The sequence below is a fragment of the Rattus rattus genome, chromosome 8 (genome assembly GCF_011064425.1).
Source record: "Rattus rattus isolate New Zealand chromosome 8, Rrattus_CSIRO_v1, whole genome shotgun sequence".
Taxonomy (NCBI): domain Eukaryota; kingdom Metazoa; phylum Chordata; class Mammalia; order Rodentia; family Muridae; genus Rattus; species Rattus rattus.
Window position 1 is genome coordinate 9215367 of NC_046161.1, and position 18537 is coordinate 9233903.

General features: G+C 38.2%; 2 protein-coding genes across 3 annotated transcripts in view; one reads left to right on the forward strand and one right to left on the reverse strand.

The window, feature by feature from the left end:
- Positions 1–318: 318 nt before the first annotated feature.
- On the reverse strand, positions 319–3822 carry Jrkl (JRK like). The gene has a single exon (XM_032910336.1). It carries the CDS (start codon positions 3337–3339, stop codon positions 1765–1767), a length of 1575 nt encoding a protein of 524 aa, XP_032766227.1. The 5' UTR covers positions 3340–3822; the 3' UTR covers positions 319–1764.
- Positions 3823–4000: 178 nt separating this feature from the next.
- Ccdc82 (coiled-coil domain containing 82) overlaps positions 4001–18537 on the forward strand; it is a 37481-nt gene continuing 22944 nt past the window's right edge. The window contains exons 1-6 of one of the 2 annotated variants that reach the window (XM_032909636.1): positions 4001–4072; positions 4837–4996; positions 6196–6279; positions 8851–9578; positions 9965–10160; positions 12316–12652. In XM_032909636.1, the coding sequence (XP_032765527.1) occupies positions 8865–9578; positions 9965–10160; positions 12316–12347 (942 nt within the window). In that variant the 5' untranslated portion in view covers positions 4001–4072; positions 4837–4996; positions 6196–6279; positions 8851–8864 and the 3' untranslated portion in view covers positions 12348–12652. Of the gene's footprint in view, positions 4073–4836; positions 4997–6195; positions 6280–8850; positions 9579–9964; positions 10161–12315; positions 12653–18537 lie in introns of those variants that run through there. The other variant, XM_032909637.1, reaches the window with a different exon arrangement.

Here is an 18537-nt window from a genome sequence, read left to right on the forward strand (position 1 = left end):
AATGCATAATTTAGAACACAGCATGCAAGAATTGGTAGCTGTTAAAATTTAGCATTCAGACCAATACAGAATTACTAGCTTACCAGTTTGCAAATGTCAGAGAACAAATAGCTGCAAACCAAAGAAGAGCAGCTTCACAGTCTAAAATACTCAAAAAATTGACCCTGAAGGACATAGTGAACCTTTTACTAGATGTTGTTAAAAATTAACCAAGCAGTTCAACAGTAAGGGTGGCCTGACCACTAGGTGGCAATGATACCACTGCACTTCATGCACACACAAAAACTAAGTAAATCCAGGAAAAAAGAACAAAGAGGCTTTAAAGTGTATATTTTCATTTTATAAAAAAAGTTTCATATGCAATTTAACTAATCAGTGCTCTAATTCAATACCCATGTTTACTTCTAATGTTTTTTTTCCTTAGACACTGAATTAAACAAACACAATTTTAAATACTTTTTATCATAAAGTAGTACTTTGAAAAATCTAGACAGATACACATACATATATAACAGAACAGAAGGATAAAAAAAATCTCTTTAAAAGTTTTAGAATCCCAAGACATCTCAATGAAAAAATAAAACATTCAAAACTGTGATCAATTCTGCTTTTTAATAAGTTTTGAGCTCAGACATGCTATAATAAAAATACTTTTCTCTTAAATTATAATAATTGTAACATATGCAAACTATTTTCAATATCTTAGATAAGCAGAACTAAGAAAATCTGTCAAAATTCTTAGGACATATTACAGAATTCCTTTTTGTGTCAAAAAAATTAATAATTGTTTGCATCTAGCACTTCCCAGTTATTTGTTCTTTCTTCAAAAAACAGAAAACAAACATGAATTATCTAAAATAAAAACTTTATTTTTTCATATCAAATAAAATCAGCCAAATATGACAAAAGGTTTTCAAGTTATAGATATTTCTAAAGACTCAGTAAAAAAATTAATTTTCAAATTTCAAATGTTTCCCAAATATTAGTGGGAGTGATATTACATGTAATAATTAAAAAATTATGAAAAATTAAGTAAATAAATAATTCTATACTGTTATTCGACTCTAAAAAAAAGACCAGATTATTTTTATTTGTATAAATAACCCATTGTTTCCCAAATTTGTAATACCCAGTTTCCTTCAAATGAACTGATATCTCCCAAAAATCAGCTTTCCAGTTTCTCTCATTTAGAGTAACTATGTATACATACTTCACTTCCATAATCATCTTTCCCACCCACCAAAAAATGTAAAAAAACAGATATGATTCTATTTCTATAATTCATAGATTTCCACCATTGTTATTGAATTTCATTTTATATTATTATATATCATCCTAAAATCTAATTATTTAAGTCTCAGCCTATACAAAAACAAAAACCAGACAACCATTTAATGTGGTTAGCACAAGGAAAGATTGCTATTGCAGTCCTCAAAATTCAAGCAAAGGAACTGAGGAAAGTGCTCAATCTGTATCTAACTTTTAAAGCTAGAAAATATAAGGAATGCCACTCCTAGAGAGGAGATCACTAAGTCACAGAAGCAAATATATGAGTCATTTATATACACACAGAAGTAGTTCTGTTTTAACAAATAAGGAGATAAGACACATAATGAAACATATAACCCTTAGACCACTTCGGATATACTTTGGATATGTACTTCATAGGATTATGTTTGATAATGTATAACACGTACAAAATTAGTCCACACTGCAAAGTGTCACAAATATAATTATCATAACAATGATAAAATTCAAATGCTGTTATTGACTTGGGTTTGTCATTTTCTGTTTATTTCTGATGGTGGCTCTAAGTTTACGTATTACCAGTCTGTCAGGTAGAATCATATCACCTTGCTGTTCTAGATAATCTAATAAATTCTCAGTCCATTGGAGAGCAGTTGTGTGATTTATGTGTTTCTCTGGAATCAGTTCAATTCCTTCCTCATCATTTTCGCTAGATTCATCTGTCTGGCCTTGGGCTCTTCTGATGATTTCACTGTCCGTTAAGACTTCATACCCTGGCTCAGTACTGTCAATCTCCAGCCACTTTTCCAAACTTTCAGGAGTCACATTTTCCAGTCCTTTGGTATGCTGTAAAATGGTAGCCACAGTAGCACCAGAAATATCTTCTTCATCAAAGTCCAACCCTTCTTTTTCCTCCATGGCAGGAAGAATCTGTTTCCAAGCTCTGCTAATAGTAACTGGCTTTACTAAGTTCCATGCCATTGCTATTTCATAAAGTGCATCCAACAGAGTCAGCTTCTTCCAGAATGATTTCAGGTCATTACCTTCTTCCAAATTGTTATGAAGAAGACCTGCACGATAGTTTCTTTTCATGGTTGCTATGACTCCCTGACCCAAGGGCTGAATCAATGAAGCTACATTGGGTGGTAAATATTTAGCAAATATTTGACCATCATCTGACCTCAGGACATTTTCATTTGGATGTGTTGGAGAATTATCCAGCAAGAGCACTGCTTTTTCCTGCAAGCCTTTAGATTTTAAGTACTCTCGAACCTGAGGCACAAAAATCTTATCAAACCATTGTCGGAAAATGGAGAGATCCATCCATGCACCTTTCTGGCTGAAATACGAGACAGGCAGGTTGAAGGTGTCCGTTGACTTGAAGGAACGAGGTTTCCTTGCTTTTCCCACAACACAGAGCTTAAGTTTGTGCAAGCCTGTTGCATTGGTGCAACACATAACGGTGATCCTTTCTTCACCGGAGTTGTGCCCAGGGACAGTACATTTACCTTTAACTACTGCAGTCCTGGAAGGGAGGCACTTCCAAAAGAGTCCAGTCTCATCTGCATTGTAGATCTGTTCTGGCTGCAGATTTTCCTGTTCGATAAAATCTCTAAAGTGGTTACAAAATTCTTCCACAGCAGTCTCATCTCCATTTAATCGTTCATTTCTAATGTTAATCTCTCTAATGCTGTGTCGCTGCTTAAAGCGTGTTAACCAACCAGCAGAAGGGTTAAAATCGCCATCCATTCCCAAAGCGTAGAAAAAGAACTCTGCCCGTTTGGCACAAATTGGTCCAGATATGGGATTCCCTTTAGCTCTCTGCTGATTGAACCATTCTAACATTGCTCTGTCTAGTTCCTCATACATGGATGGCTTCATAGACTTTCTCTTGGCCAGAAGACTTGTGGAATCAGAGCTGCTTGCATAAGTTATGATCTTTTCCTTATTTTTTCTTATATCCCTGACTGTTGTTTCACCAATTCCATAAATCACCGCCAGTTGCTTGGAAGAGCCTCCATCTTCGAGTTTCTTTATTATATCAAGTTTATCTTTAATAGTCAATACCACACGCTTCCGTTTCCCTGACATCGTGAGAGTCTGGAACTCAATCACACTGTGGCAATCCTTACAAACACTCGACCTGTTTCAGCCTCTGCAGAACTGACGCTGGGCTGGCAAGGGCAAGGCAGAAGGTGACAGGAAATTTGCGGGGCAGGCCTTTACCAGAAGTGAGGCTGGGGAGGCCTCACATCCTCGCGGATAATCGGGACTACAGACTTGTGATTTAGTACTGCCAAGACCGCGGTTCTCGCTCCAGCCCAGGCCCGGGGTACAGGCCCTTCACTAACTGCCACACCCCAAAGTTAGCGCAGAGCGGAAGGAAGCCGGGCTCCTCTTCCTCAGGGAGAGGCCTACCGGCTCCTCCACCCGCTATCCAGCCCTCACCCTGGGCCCAGCCTGCTCCGTCCTCCCGCCCCGTGAGCCCCAAGCCGCTCTCCCACCTCTGCGGCTCCCCAACAGCGGCGACGCAACCGCTCCTCCCTCTGCACGCGCTCCCGGAAGCCGCGCCTCAGATCCCGCGCCTCGGACCCGCCCCTGCTCCGCCTGGAGGCGGAACTTCCGGCTTTTCCCGGAAAGTGGGAGGGACGTGGTGCCTAGGGAACCTGGGCGGAGGCGGAGGTGGAGGCGGGACGGGGAGGAGGCAGAGACGGGGCGGGGCAGAGGCAGGGGCGGGAGCGGGAGGCCGGATGGGAGAAGGCGGGAGCGCGGCTGGGAGGAGGCGGGAGGGGAGGCGGAGGCAAAGACAGAGGCGCTTTGAAAGGTGAGAGCTAGAGGATGACTGCTTGAGGGTTTCTGGCGGGAATTCTCTCCCGGCTGCTCCCAGTCTGATAATTAGTGTAGTGGTGGGGAGGGGGAGACGCCCAACATTTCGCAGAGCCTAGGCGGCGTCTTGCGACAAGAAGGGGAGCGGTCGGCGCTCTCAGTGTTGCGACCCGACACCTCTTAGCTGTGCGTCACGGACTCAGGAAGGGGCCCACGGGTGTCCCCTGAGACTCTGTCTGTGGAAGCATAGCTCCACCGCTGTCTCCTCAAACCCTGACTAAAGGAAGGAGCACAGCTCCACGGGTGTCTCCTCAGACCCTGCCTGTGGGAGCACAGTTCCACGGGTGTCTCCTCAGACCCTGACTGTAGGAAGGAGCACAGCTCCACGGGTGTCTCCTCAGACCCTGACTGTAGGAAGGAGCACAGCTCCACGGGTGTCTCCTCAGACCCTGACTGTAGGAAGGAGCACAGCTCCACGGGTGTCTCCTCAGACCCTGACTGTAGGAAGGAGCACAGCTCCACGGGTGTCTCCTCAGACCCTGACTGTAGGAAAGAGCACAGCTCCACGGGTGGCTCCTCAGACCCTGACTGTGGGATCACAGCTCCACGGGTGTCTCAAACCCTGCCTGTAGGGGCACAGCCCTCCGTGAATGTCTCCTCAGCTGTTTCCTGGGACCCTTATCTGTGCACAGACCCTCCTGGGAATTTCTCTGCATTCCCCTATCTGAGTGCACAACCCGTTCCTGTTTCTTGTCTTTCCAGACCCTTATCAGTGGGTACACAGCCCTTCTACAGCTCATGCGCGGTCTTGGTGAAGCTGTATCAAAGGTTCCTGCTTCTATCAACACCAGTCCCTCCATTTTGGAGGCCTCAGCACCCACTTCCTGTATCTGGGGAGTGAGTCCCATCATCAGAGAGCCAGGTTGGTAATCACGAATGTGATCCTGATTTCTTCTTTCTTCCATTTGGTCCTCCCTGCTGGATTTAGGGAGTCACATCCCTCGTCACGGATGCTATTGAACGATCTAGTTATCCTGGATACAAGGCTGGCAGGACCCATTCTAAAATTGTAATACAATTTTAAACAGAATCATGCATGTAGCCCTCAAATCCTTTATTTCCCGGTTTGGTTTGGATGTCCCAAGTAATTTCATAAGATTGTGAGTTCCTTGGGAGCAGAGACTGCGTTTATTTCTTCTAGTAGCACCCCTGCACCAGAACATGTGCTGGCATTTTGATAAATGTTCAATAACTCTTTGGTTTATAACATTTCCCCTCCACCATATAAAAGAAAACTTAAAGGAGAGTTCATGTTTTTACAAATTTCATAAATTAATTCCTCCTGGTAGAATTTTCAAAAATAGTACAGGATTTGTACTTCAAATCTGAGCTGAGTAGCTATATCATCTTCCTACATTGTTTGTAGGGCAAGTAGGGGACTTCTATGTTGGTTTCTTGATTAGGAAAAGAAAATGTTTCTTCTGATAAGAGATTCAAATAGCATCAACACAGTGCCTTCTTTTCCCTTGACTTCATTTTCTCATTTTTGTACCTAAGATCACTCACCTTTTTCCTCTGCCATTCTTCCCTCCCCAGATAATTTAGTAAAGATATGCACAATTTAAAAAGAAGAGCTAACCACATTCAAAACCTCCCTTTTGTTAACAGGTTTATTTTACCTTATTGATGGGAATGACTTTTTAAATAGGGCAGAAGCCCTGGCAAATGTGCATTTGGCCAAATGAAACTTTATTAACTTAAATAAAATATACCTTCTAAAATGGTCAAAGTCTGCGGTTTTACCATGGAAATTTCTGCTTTGGACCCTGCCAAGGTTTCTTTCTTTAATTTTCAGTTTTGATGTCATCGAAGAAACAGTAGAGGGAGGTCTACGCTTCCCATCTTTTCTGCACATTTTTTTTCTTGCCCAATGGATAATTTTCAAAAATTTCTGACAACCCATGTGCACTTCCATTCAGTTACAATAATTTTTAGAAAGCATGTTTGTTAATGCTCACCATTTTGATGATTATTTTACAAAACTAAAATTTAGCATGAATAAGAGATAAAATACTACTTTAAAGTGTTAATTTTTACTACCTGTACATATGCTATTACCAGCAGTCATTGCGTAGCCTTGGACGGGGAATCAGGAGACCTGGTTTCTAATCCCTGCTCTGTCACTAGCAAGCTTTGTGATCTTCGGTAAGTCATTTAAACTCTGTGTCCTTGTCTTAATATTTATATATGAAGATTAACACTATCTTCTTCATCAAGGTTTAAAAGTAAATAGGAACGTATACTGATCAGTTTTAAGTAGAGGTGATTGCTTTTATGCCATCATTATGTACAGTCATATGTCTTGATAGTATGATAATCTTAATTATTGCCAATGTCCTAAACATTACCCAGTGAAATAAATGTGCTTTGAGCATAATCTAGTTTTTAAAGAGCAATCTCATGTATGTGAATTTGTTTTGTGTACTAAAAGAAAATTATCTTTCACTTTAATATTTCTTACTGCCCATATTTACTTTCATGTATCTAATAAAACTATATTTGTCTTTTTATTGAAGGATTTTTACTCTTTCTCTCAATTCAAACAAGTGTCCTAGAAAGCCATAACTGTGTGCTGCACATGTACAAAATTGGCTTATGAAAAATTATATGTGCTTAAATATTTCTTTACTATATGACTTCCAGACATAAGCTGCCTGCTTACTCTGGTGTTTAAAAAAAGAAAAATTGTTCTGAAACTGTTGAAATTAGGTGAAATATTGGAAAACAGTGGGGTATACAAAAGGCATGCTTTGAAGAATAATCTAGGAGTGTTTGTAAGGTAATTTTCATTATTCATCTCTCTTGTTTTTATCTTTTTGGCTTTAATATAACCCGTATGTAGATTATAACCAAGTATAATTCAAATAGGCCATTGGTTTACTGATGCGTTACTTACTATTACGCTTACATTAATTATATCCTATAGCAGATATTATCACAAAGCTATATTTCAGCCTATGCTATACAGATCATTTTTTTAGTGTATAACCTTATAATTTCTGCTGTTCTGATTTTATATGAAAAGTTACCATTATAGGGAGACATACTACCTCATAACCATACCAGGATTAGTACAATTAAATGAATGATACACTTTCCTCTTCCAAGTAGTAATTTTGGAACACTATAAATTTGGTCCAGCAATGCCAACATTGCTTAAAATTTTTGACTTTGTAGCTTTGATACTACCTTCATAGTTAGTTACACACTTTTTTAGTATTATCCATGACAGTTAATCTTTATTTTATAAACATTTCTTTTTCTTTAAGCTTCACGGGTTATTTTTGTTTTAAGGTTCTACTATTGCTTTATCCTTTTATATTATTATGAGTAGAAAGACAACAAATATGGGCTATTGTAGAATATTGTCATAATAATTTTTATAAGCTCCTATACATGTATTATGAGGTCATATTACTTTGTGATTCTACTTCTGTTCCTTGGCAACCACAAAAGTACATATGTGTTATTAAATTTCTAGTTATCTTACCTGTCAGTAATTTAGTACATGCTTGTGATAAGTTTAGTGAAATATACTTTAAAAATTTCATGAACTGACAACTTTGATTTTTCTTCCTTGTAATATGTGCTGCTTTACCATTTTTCATTTGACTATGTAATTGGATTTTTATACTTTCTAAGTGTGGTATGACTCCATTTCCACTTCGATAAGGAATGTAGAGGCTTCAGTCTTATCAGATAGGTTATCTCTCAGCACTGTATTGTCATCTCTGTTTCATATCAATTCCTGTATTGTAACTTTGTCCATGTAACTTGATGGAGCTTTAAAATTTCATTTTATTTCTGTTCTGAATTAAATCCTTCTTTGCCTGAGGATGAATCATCTTTGTAATTCCATGTATGTGTGTGTTGAGCACATATATGCAACGCGTGTTGAATCGGCTTGCCAATGCAGGTATTTGTGGAAACCAGTGGTAGAGGTAGAGATATCTTACTCAATTGTTTCTTGACATTATTTTTTGAAACAAGATTTTGCACTAACTCTAGAACTTCCCATTTCAGTTGGACTAACAGGCCAAGAAGCCACCGCTTAATATTCACCTGTCTCTGTCCCCTTCTGGGTTGTGTGTGCACTGCCACAGCCAGTTTTCATGTGTGTGATGGAGATCTTAACCAGGTCTTCATGCTTTCATGGCAAACAGTTGACCCACTAAGCCACTTTCCAAGCCATTTTCTTTGTAATTTCATTGTTTTCTCTTCTTGTCTTGCTCCTGCTAGAGACCATCTATCCCCTTCCGTGATGCTTGCTAACTAAGTATAGCACGGTCATATCAGCACCAGTTTCATATGCACCGCACTAACTTGTCTGAAATTATTTTGGTGAACTAACTGTCTTACTAATCTTTCTATATCTTGACATTTCTATAACTTTATTTTTATTATTAACACTGACTACTTTAATTTTTCTTAATTATGTTTGCATGCTTGACTGAGCTCAATACAGTTTTCTAAAGGATACAAGACCATGATTTTTCTGTGTATTCTTTTCAGCACAGCATAATTAAGAAAAGGTATTCAAAAATTGATAGTTGTTCAATTAATTATTTGAATATTAACTGTTCTGTAATTTTTTTAACTCCAGTATCCGATGTGATTTTGCCTTTGTGAACTAATGAATCTAAACTAATGTGTACCTTGTATTCATTGCTGTAACCTGGTTGTCACTGTTATGTCTCTAATAACTTTATTTTATAGAAGCTTAAGTGAAAATGGTACATGCTAGAAGGCACGAAACAAGAAAAAATTCTAAAACCCAAGTACCAGAGCAAAAATCTCGAGTCGATTGGCGTCGGACTAAGAGAAGTGTCTCACAGTTACTTGATAGTGACGAAGAGCTTGATAGTGACGAGGAAATTGGCAGTGATGAAGACCTTGATGGTGGGGAAAGTATTGACAGTAACGAAAAGCTTGATATTAGCAAGGACTCTGGTATTAATGAAATACCAGAAAAGGAAACAGAGCTTAACTTAATCAAAGTTGAAAGTGAGAGAAGCAACAGTAAATGTCATATGAATACCAGCAATAGTTCAGCAGATGAAGAAGAAATGAACAAAACCAAACATAATGACTTACCAGATGATGAAGCTCACCCAGGTCAAGCAGAGGGTCATCACAACAAACTCACTGGACAAGTCCTAGAGGAGGATGTGGAAGATGAATGCATCAAGCCAGGAAAAAGAAAAAGGCTGTCCTCTGTGATGTATGACAGTGATGAAAGCGATGACAGTGATATCCTAGTTAGAAAAGCAAGTACTAAGCACCCACGCAGGGTGGTCGAGGATGAATGTTCTTCATTGGAAATGGAGCGAGAAACTCCTGAGAAATCACCAGCTGCTCGAAAGAGAGAATACCACCAAAAGCTACAGGAGCTCTGCGAAAGATCACGCCAGAAACAGAGACACAGTAGCGGTAGAAATTGTGAGGTGTGTTTTATTTTGTTCATTTTATTGTTGAATTTTTACTTAAAAGTAGGTTCTATAAACATTAAAGTACTGACCTGACTCTATTCTATTTTCAATAAGGCTAGAATTTTAAAATAAGCATCCCTGAAGGTTGTAATGTATTTAATAATAACATTTTGCTGTTAGCCCCACTCTCCTTTGTTGCTCTGTGGTATCTTTCCCATTCTTAATGTTTAATTTAAACATTTTCCCAAACATAGCCAAAATTTATAGTTCTTCAGTCTTAAAAGTTCAGTATTTAACTTTAAAATGTGTGCTTTTTTTTTTCTTTCAGATTTAATTTTAAAGCCATGCTGGCTGTTTTAAAGGCACAATATTTACTGACACATTTCTTTTCATTTAATTAGAGCTCTGAAAAGGACTCTTGTTCAAGCACTGATGAGGATGAGGACGATGATGATTACGGAGATGATGAAAATGAAGATGATTACATGATTGATGATTTTGTAGTGGGAGATGAGGAAGCTGATGAAGAGAATAAAAATCAAGAAGGAGAAAATCTGACTGCATCACAACTGAAATTAGTAAAACAAAATTCTCTTTGTAAGTTAAATATAAAGACAAGGTTTCTGCCTTGTTCAAATCATTATATAATGCATCAAAACTTATTAATATCATCTTGTAAATCATTTATTTGATTAGGAACTGTAGTTTTATGTTTGGGTATTTTACATTCAACAGTATGAGTTTATTCCAAAGATTGCAGGAATTCATTTCCCTTTTATACTATTGACCCCCAGCAAACAAGCATTTATTTTCATCAGGCTAACTTTACCATTATTTACCACTGTAAATACAATTTAAAACATATTTATTAATTAATATATCATTAGAAAATATATTTTATGGTAACATTTTATGGCAAATAACTGTTTTCCAAAGGGGGCGGGCAACTGCCATTGTTTTACATACTTTGAAGTACTTTTGAAGATATGTTTTAAGTTCGTATGTATGTATGTGTACCTGTGTGAGTTTATGCTCACTATATGCTTGCATCAAGAAGCAAGAGGGCATTGGAATCCCTGGCATGGGATAAGGCAGCTGTAAGCCTCCTGATGTGGGTACTGGGAACCTGACCCTGTTCTCTGCAAAAGCAATGCGCACTGTGAGCCACTTAGCCACTCTCCTGCCCCTCAGATGTCTTTAATGCTGATCTTACTAGAGGGCAGCTGGCTTCTTGTGTCTGAGCTGCTTTCAGTCTGTTGTAATGCGTTGTGGTGTTGTTGGAGTGCACAAAACAGTTTTGCCTCACACTAATATGCAGCTGGAAAAGGGAAGAACATTTTTCTACTGTTTCCAAAATAATTCTGGATATTCTTATCAGATAATGTTAATATATAAAAGTTTGACCAATGATAATTTTCTGAAGGCTTATGGTCCTAACGAAGCTGAAACCACACAGAGAACTTTGAACACTCATAGTACAACCCATTGGCAAGCTTGCATTTAATTGGCTATTTTACCCATGCCTGATTTTATTACAGGACATTGGTCATTTCAAAAATACTGTTTTACTGAACTACATAGATACTCCATATTTTCACATATATCACTGTATTTTAATTAACATCTGTTAATATGTTGGTTGAATCAGAATATTCTTATAATATTGAGAAGCTATCGTATGCACTTCATACAAGTTTTTCAAAACTGTGATTTCTACTTAAAAACTGGCTTTATTTATTGGCGTCCAACACAATAAGTTATAATTAAAGTTTTGACAGGATTGCTTGTTCCTTCTTGAGAAAACATTTGACAAATATTATTCAACTTGTCATTGTCCTTTGAAGAGAAAATGTTTGCTTCATGACACATGAAACATTACCCCAGTTATAACAGTTGCATGGATGAATTTTCCTCAGAAACCACCATTCTGTTTTGGTATGCAGTAGAAGTTTTTCCTACAGAGTACTAAAGAATGTACACATTAAAAATTAATGAGAGTGGTCAGTTTTGCTGTTTCATCAAGGGTATGCCTAGGCAAATAGATTTTTATCACCAGAGCCTCCCTGTGGTGACTGCCATCATTGTAATTTGTTTGGTGCCAGTGCTCTGCGTTTTGTGAGGGGCAGCTATTTTGCCATTTGTACTTTGCACAATCAGTGAAAATATCAGAAAAAATGTATTTTAATATTGATAACTGTGGGGATCTGCTGGTATCTTTAAATAGACATTAGACAGCATAGTTACTCTAAAATTACTGTTTTTTTATCAGGGTTTTTGAATTTTACACAATGAAGCCTACCAAAAATAGAAAATTCTCTGTCTCTGTCTCTGTCTCTGTCTCACTCTCTCTCTCTCTCTCTCTCTCTCTCTCTCTCTGTGTGTGTGTGTGTGTGTGTGTGTGTAATTAATAAAATTATAGATAAAAGAATTTGAGAAGTAAGGGTACATTTCAATATACATATCACAAATTGGATCCCTATAATTGTACATAAGTTCAAAGATTGTTATCCTGATGTTTTACAACTCACAGAAACAGGTTGATATATTAAAGAATAGATTCTTCCTCAATAATTATTTTAGCAAGTATAACATTTTGTATAACAAAATTAAGGATGAGTTTGACTTATATCCTACAACTTCTAATGAAACCGTAGGCTGACAAATGATTCCTGCTTTAAGAAACTTGGCAAATTAAGGAAGAAAGAGAGGCATTTCCAAGTTAACCTTAACTTTCTTGAATCAGCAGGTACTAGTTCACTTGCCACTCAGGTATTTCCATCATAAGAATACTCAATTAGAAGATATACCATCATTATGGATTCTTTATATAGACTGCATCAAATAAGTGCAAGACCAGTGTGTGTAAACTACTTCTAGTTCCTTCCCTACCTACTCCTTTCTGCTTACTGTATTTTAATGGCAGTTTGGGAATTAGAGAAATGTTGAATGAAAATTAGAGCTGTCATTCCTCATTCACCTCCATTTTTCCTTGTTATTGATGTCTTACACTGGTTTGATATGTTTGTTACAAATGATATAATTGATGATACTGTCTTGATACATTAAACTAATTCATAGTTCACATTAGAGCCCTCCTTTTGTCTTGTACCTTCTGTGGATTTTGACAACTGTCTAGTGACCTATACCTACCATAGTAATTTCAATGTCCTAAAATGTTCTTTATCTGTTGTTATGGTTTATGGGATGTTCTATGCATTTGACTACGTGGACACTGGTGGTGGCAGTGTTGGGGGTGCTGTGAAACCGTAGGTGGTGGTACACAGCTGGAAGGAGAAGGAGTTCCTAGGGAGCAGGTTGTAGGAGTCACAGCTCAGACTCTGCTTCTGCCTCTTCTCTCAACTTTCCCTTCACTGCTTCGCTGTGACATAAGCAGCCCCATGCCTCTGCCTACACAGCTGCAAGCTGTTCTTGCAGTCATGACTACACCCTGAGACAGTTAGCCAAAGTAAATCCTTCCTGCCTTAGCTTACTTCTTGTCAAATATTTAATTACAGCAATGTGTAAAGTAATAAATTTACATCCTCATCTTTTCCTCATAGAGCCAGAGGAAACCACTTATTCTGCTTTGTTGCCATAGTTTTAACATTTTCAGAATGTCACAGAATTAAGAACACCACAGCATGTAAATTTTCCTATTGGTTTCTTCACCCAACTATGCATCTTGAGTTTTTCCCCATGGCTAAACAGAATGCCATAGCTCATTTATTTTCATTGCTAAGTAAAAATGCATTGTATGGATTTGCCACAGTTTATGCACTCACGTGTTGAAAAGCATCTTGCTTGTTTCCATATTTTAGTAATTGGAAATAAAACTAATAAACATTTGTGTTCAGGATTTTCTATGAACATAAGAGTGTATCTCACTTGAATAAATTCTAGAGAGTGCTGGGTTTACTTTTAATATTAAATATCATTTAATATTAAATATCTTTAACTCAAGGCTTTGTATCTCACTTTCTATGCAATCTGTTTTATTTTGTGTGTTCTGTACTTGCAGTAGTCTTATTCAACAGGCTGTGTTTGCTCAACTGGTAACAATATTCTTGTTCTTCCTCTCTTGAGTTGACATGTTCTGTGAGCCACTATTCTCTTTCTATTTGTTTCCTGTAAACACCGATGCTGGGTAACCTGCTTACCAACACATTCTTCGTTTCTTCTGTTAACCCAATGCTGCTTTGCTGCGGTTGGTCACTATCACTTCCTGAATGCTCTTCTTTTGTAGCTTCTGTATTACCACTCTCCCCTGTCTTTCCTTTGTATTATTGCACTCATCTTTTCCCACTTCACCATTCATCTTTTGTATATCCCAGGACTCATCAACTGCCTTCATTTTGCTTGTACTTAGGGCAGTTTGCCACGACTTAGGGCAGTTTGCCACGACTTAGGCCTAGTATATAGGCAAAAACTCCCTAATAATTAACTTCAAGCAAGATTTCTCCTGAGATAAGGTTCAAATTTTCATCAACTTGGGAGTATGTTTGTATGATTATCTTTTAAACATCTTGAGCTCAATAAGTAGAACACTAAGTAAGATATATTGTAAAAGAGTTAGAGTAGTAGATCAACTGTAGTCAGGGTGGGTAGATAATTTCACGCATTTATCAGAACTGGACATCAAAAAATATATTTTTTGGCATATAAAAAAAGCCCAATGAAATAAGTATCTGATTTCTGAAAGAAAAGACTAGATGTTTAACTATATTCCCTCTTTGTTGTATTTCTATCCATTTATCTTTTTCTTTTTAATTTCTTCTTATTTAATTTAAGTTAGGGTTTTATATTGTTGCCTAGGCTACCCTAGAGCTGCCCTAGAGCTCACTGTACATAGTGCCCAGCCTGATCGAAAACCAAACCTAAGGTTCAGTCTCAAAAAATTCAAGGATTGTAGTCCTGGGCTACCATCTCTAGTCTCTATGACACTTTATAGGAACACATTGTGGTTGGGTAGGTAATTTAAAAAAACATAGTATCTAAAAATGTCTGGATCTTATAGACTGAGATAAATGCCAATCATAACTACAGTTTTGTAAATGTCAGAGCTGATAAAACAAAAATTTAGAGTTTATGTGTATTATGAAATGAACAGTTTTAATTTATCAATTTTATGTCCAGTGAGCTTGACAAAATTTAAGCAGTGTTAAGCCAAGGAATGAAGTTCTAAAGGTTGCTTTAAGTTAATCTTATACATTGAGAAGTTTTTCTCATTAACCAATAGTCTCTATGATGAACAGTGAATACCCCTTTGTGACTTGGTTTAAGTAAATACTGAAGTGGTATTTCCAGATTTATCCTGCTAACTTCTACAATTCATACTAAGCGCAATTTGGAGCTCCTAATTCTGCATTCAGCATACAGCTGAAAATCGAAATTGATCATCAATTGTGGTGCACACCTTTAATATCAGCACTAGTAGGCAGAGACTGGTAGATCTCTGAATTCAAGGCAAGCCTGGGCTATATAGCAAGTTCCAGTCCAGCCAGGGCTACATGATGAAATCCTGTCTCAAAAATGAGAGTGGGTTGTCAATCAGTAAAGACTAGGGAACAACAGGAGGACATTTGTCATTTCCTCATCACCTGCCATTTGGCCAAGAGTTAGATCTACTCCACTTCAGAACAACTAGCTGCTTCCTTCATGATGGAAACGTGACAATCAAGTCTTCATCTCTTTTCATCTGCCTTGTAAACATCTGTTTATACTTACAGACTGCAGTTCCCATGAAAGATACAGAAAGGTTAAAGGGCAGGTATTTGCTCATTACATACTAGACCTGCATAGTTCACATGTGCACGGTTAGAAGAAACAAAAACACTGTTAGGTGGATGGTAAATGTTGCATTATCTTTTTAGCATGCTGTGCTATCATATGTTTAGACAAAATTGCATAGTAGAGGTAAAAAGAATACATTTCAGACAAGCACTGCATCGTTACAATACTGGCAATTTAGAGCAAAAGAATAATCAACTTAGTGACCACATAGCAGTTCATATAATTCTATCAGTACATCAAAAAGGAGCCTGAAAACTGTTTTATTGCATTCAATATACATACTTTTAAAGGGTAAGGTTTTTAAAATTGCCAGTAGGAACCCTTCTTGTTTACAGAGCCATATTTTTCTAGTGAGAGCCAACATTATTTATAATGAAACACTAGAGATGCTCGTTATGAAATGGAAGGGACAGAAAGGTTTCCTACTTCAGATGTTCTTTAGCAGTGTGCTAAGATGTAAAAACAAAACGAAACTACAGATGAATGGTCTCTGATTAAGAGTGGTCCGTGTGTGTGTGTGTGTGTGTGTGTGTGTGTGTGTGTGTGTGTGTGTGTGTGTATATATGTGTGAGGGAGGTTGTGGGGGGGAGAACTGGGCTTTAATTTCAATTCCCAATCCAGATTATGTATATTTAAGGGGTTTACACATTATTTCCCACTTCCTATTACTGTTGTTTCCCTTGGATGCAGTAGACACTTGATATGTCCTTTGGTGTGCTGAAACATTTCAGTGACTGTAGAGGAGACAACCAGAGTGGGCTGACGGACAGCTGACCCTCAACCTTCATTTTGACCCTTCATGGGGACGCCTCTGATTTATTCAGTTTGGTTTTAGAGAAGAACAAAAACTATATAAACTACACTAACCCCATTGTCCATGTTGGGAAAAAATTCCTGCTTAGGCTAAGTTTATTGTGGAGTAGATAAAGGAGAGCTGGCATGGAAAAGACGTTTGCACCTGGGATGATGACATATTTGTGTGTCATCATGTGCGTATAGCCACAAACAATAAGTTTCTGGCTTAAGCAGTGATTCAGATGATAAGGGAAAGAATATGAGTAGTTTAAGACCAGTACTGTATGCTGAATTTCTGGCTGTAGTTTTCTACCCAGATTCTTCCTTCCCTATGTGCATGCATCTGTGGTGAGGAACTGTTAAAAAGACAGTTCCTACTCTGCCTTCACTCCTCATGCTAAGTGTGTGCTTTAACTCCATAAACCAACCAAGCTATGCACTTCTTCCTAGAGAAGTATTAATAAGCTTTCTCTTGCTCCTTGAAATAAATTTAGTGCTAGCAAGACCAGGTTTGGGAAAGATAGCCGAAATAATGTCATCAGAACCTATTAATAGTACATCTCCAGCTCTATGGTTTTCTAGGAGGCTCATCCTCCATAGCTATCCAAGAGAAGCTGTTTTCACATTAGTAAAAGATCTCAGAAACGTGGCCAAAATAATAATGAACACACAAAGCTCAATTAGCTCCTTGCACACTAGAAGTAAATACTTACATGATAGAATTAAGGAAAATTCCTTCCACACTGACAACAAAATGTAGTTCCTAAGCCCAAATGTAAAAACTTGACTGGCTTTGTTACTAGAGAAACACTTTCTGTGAAATAAGGAAGGCAACCTAAGTAAGGGTGAGACATGGACGGTCTGAAGTACTGTACACAGTACTAGACACACCGCCAGAAGGCTTCCTTCTAAACTTAGCTTTGACATTCACTTAGAGGAGCAAATTCATGAGGATAAAGTAAACTTTGAATAAAAATAGTAGCTGGAAGGATCTTTTCACTCTAAGATATAAAAAGTTATCACTTAGTTGAAAGAAGTACAACAGGGCAGAACTGACATGAGAAAACATCCAGATCAGTAGGAAGGACACATGGTGCTGAGCAAAATCTCAGCAGATGTGAGGATGCAGGGAAATCAGCAGGCTACTGAGACATCAAATGGAACATGGGGGATTGATTGCTACCTGAGAAAAATGAAATCATAATAGCAAGTTTGACCTTTCATCCTTTGCACATGGAAATGGTCATGAGGGACTGGAGCCATGGTCTGTAATAGGGTACATGCATAGCATGCAGGAGACCCTGTGTGCAAACCTCAGTTTTGCCAAACAACAAGAGATGAATGGGGTTTGGGGGGTTAACTAAATCTCCACAACTATTCCATAGACATTCATTCCATGTAGGGATTAGAACTAGTCCTGGAAGAATCCTGGGCCCCAACCTCGTTCTGTCTCCTCCGTTTGTCTGTGGTCTTAGGGACCTTTTCCTACTAGGTGAGAAAATGGAGCTTTATATTATCCAGTTCTCAAGTCAACTCTGTCTGAAAACGAATACCAAATCTATCACCTGTGCGGGGAACATGAGCACAAAGACTGGAGGACACAGCCGGAGACTCCTCCTCCACCATTTAGCTATAAGACCGTAGGAAAACTTGCATTATCACTCAGTTTTCCCTGCTGAAAATAAACTAGGGGTAAAGTATTTCTTCAGTTAGCCCTTTAGAAGTGACGCAATACACATAAGTATTCATGGCCAATGAGTAACACTGACTATTAGGACTTTCAAGATTAGAATGTTCAGTGAGGTGAAAAAAGCTCCATTTCATTTGCCTGATGGTCCCAAAAGTGAGTCCCAACGTGAGTGAGTTCAACTTTTTCCCAACATGCCTGTTAATAATCCCCAGAAGAGCTTTTCCTTTTAATTTGAAAAGAGGTATATGGGGTTTGGATGAATTTAACTCAAAATTATTTACCAACTCTTTACTATATCAGCATTTGATAAAAGTCTAGTCAGAGGGGAATTCTTTTGAAGTATTACTGCATTTTACTTTCCATTAAAAGCTACTGATTTGTGTGTGTGTGTGTGTGTGTGTGTGTGTGTGTGTGTGTGTGTGTGTGTGTGTACAGTCTTCCCCTTGGATTATCCCATCCTCTCTCCCCCTTCTTCTATGAGGGGCATTTCCCCTCCCCAACTACCTCCCTCCCTTCCTGCCCAGACATTCCCCTACACTGGGAGGTCCAGCCTTGGCAGAACCAAGGATTCTCCTCCCATTGGTGCCCAACAAGGCCATCCTCTGCGGCTTTGGGTCTGTCCATGTGTACTCTTTGGGTAGTGGTTTATTTCCTGGGAGCTCTGGTTGGTTGATATTGTTGTTCTTATGGGGTTGCAAG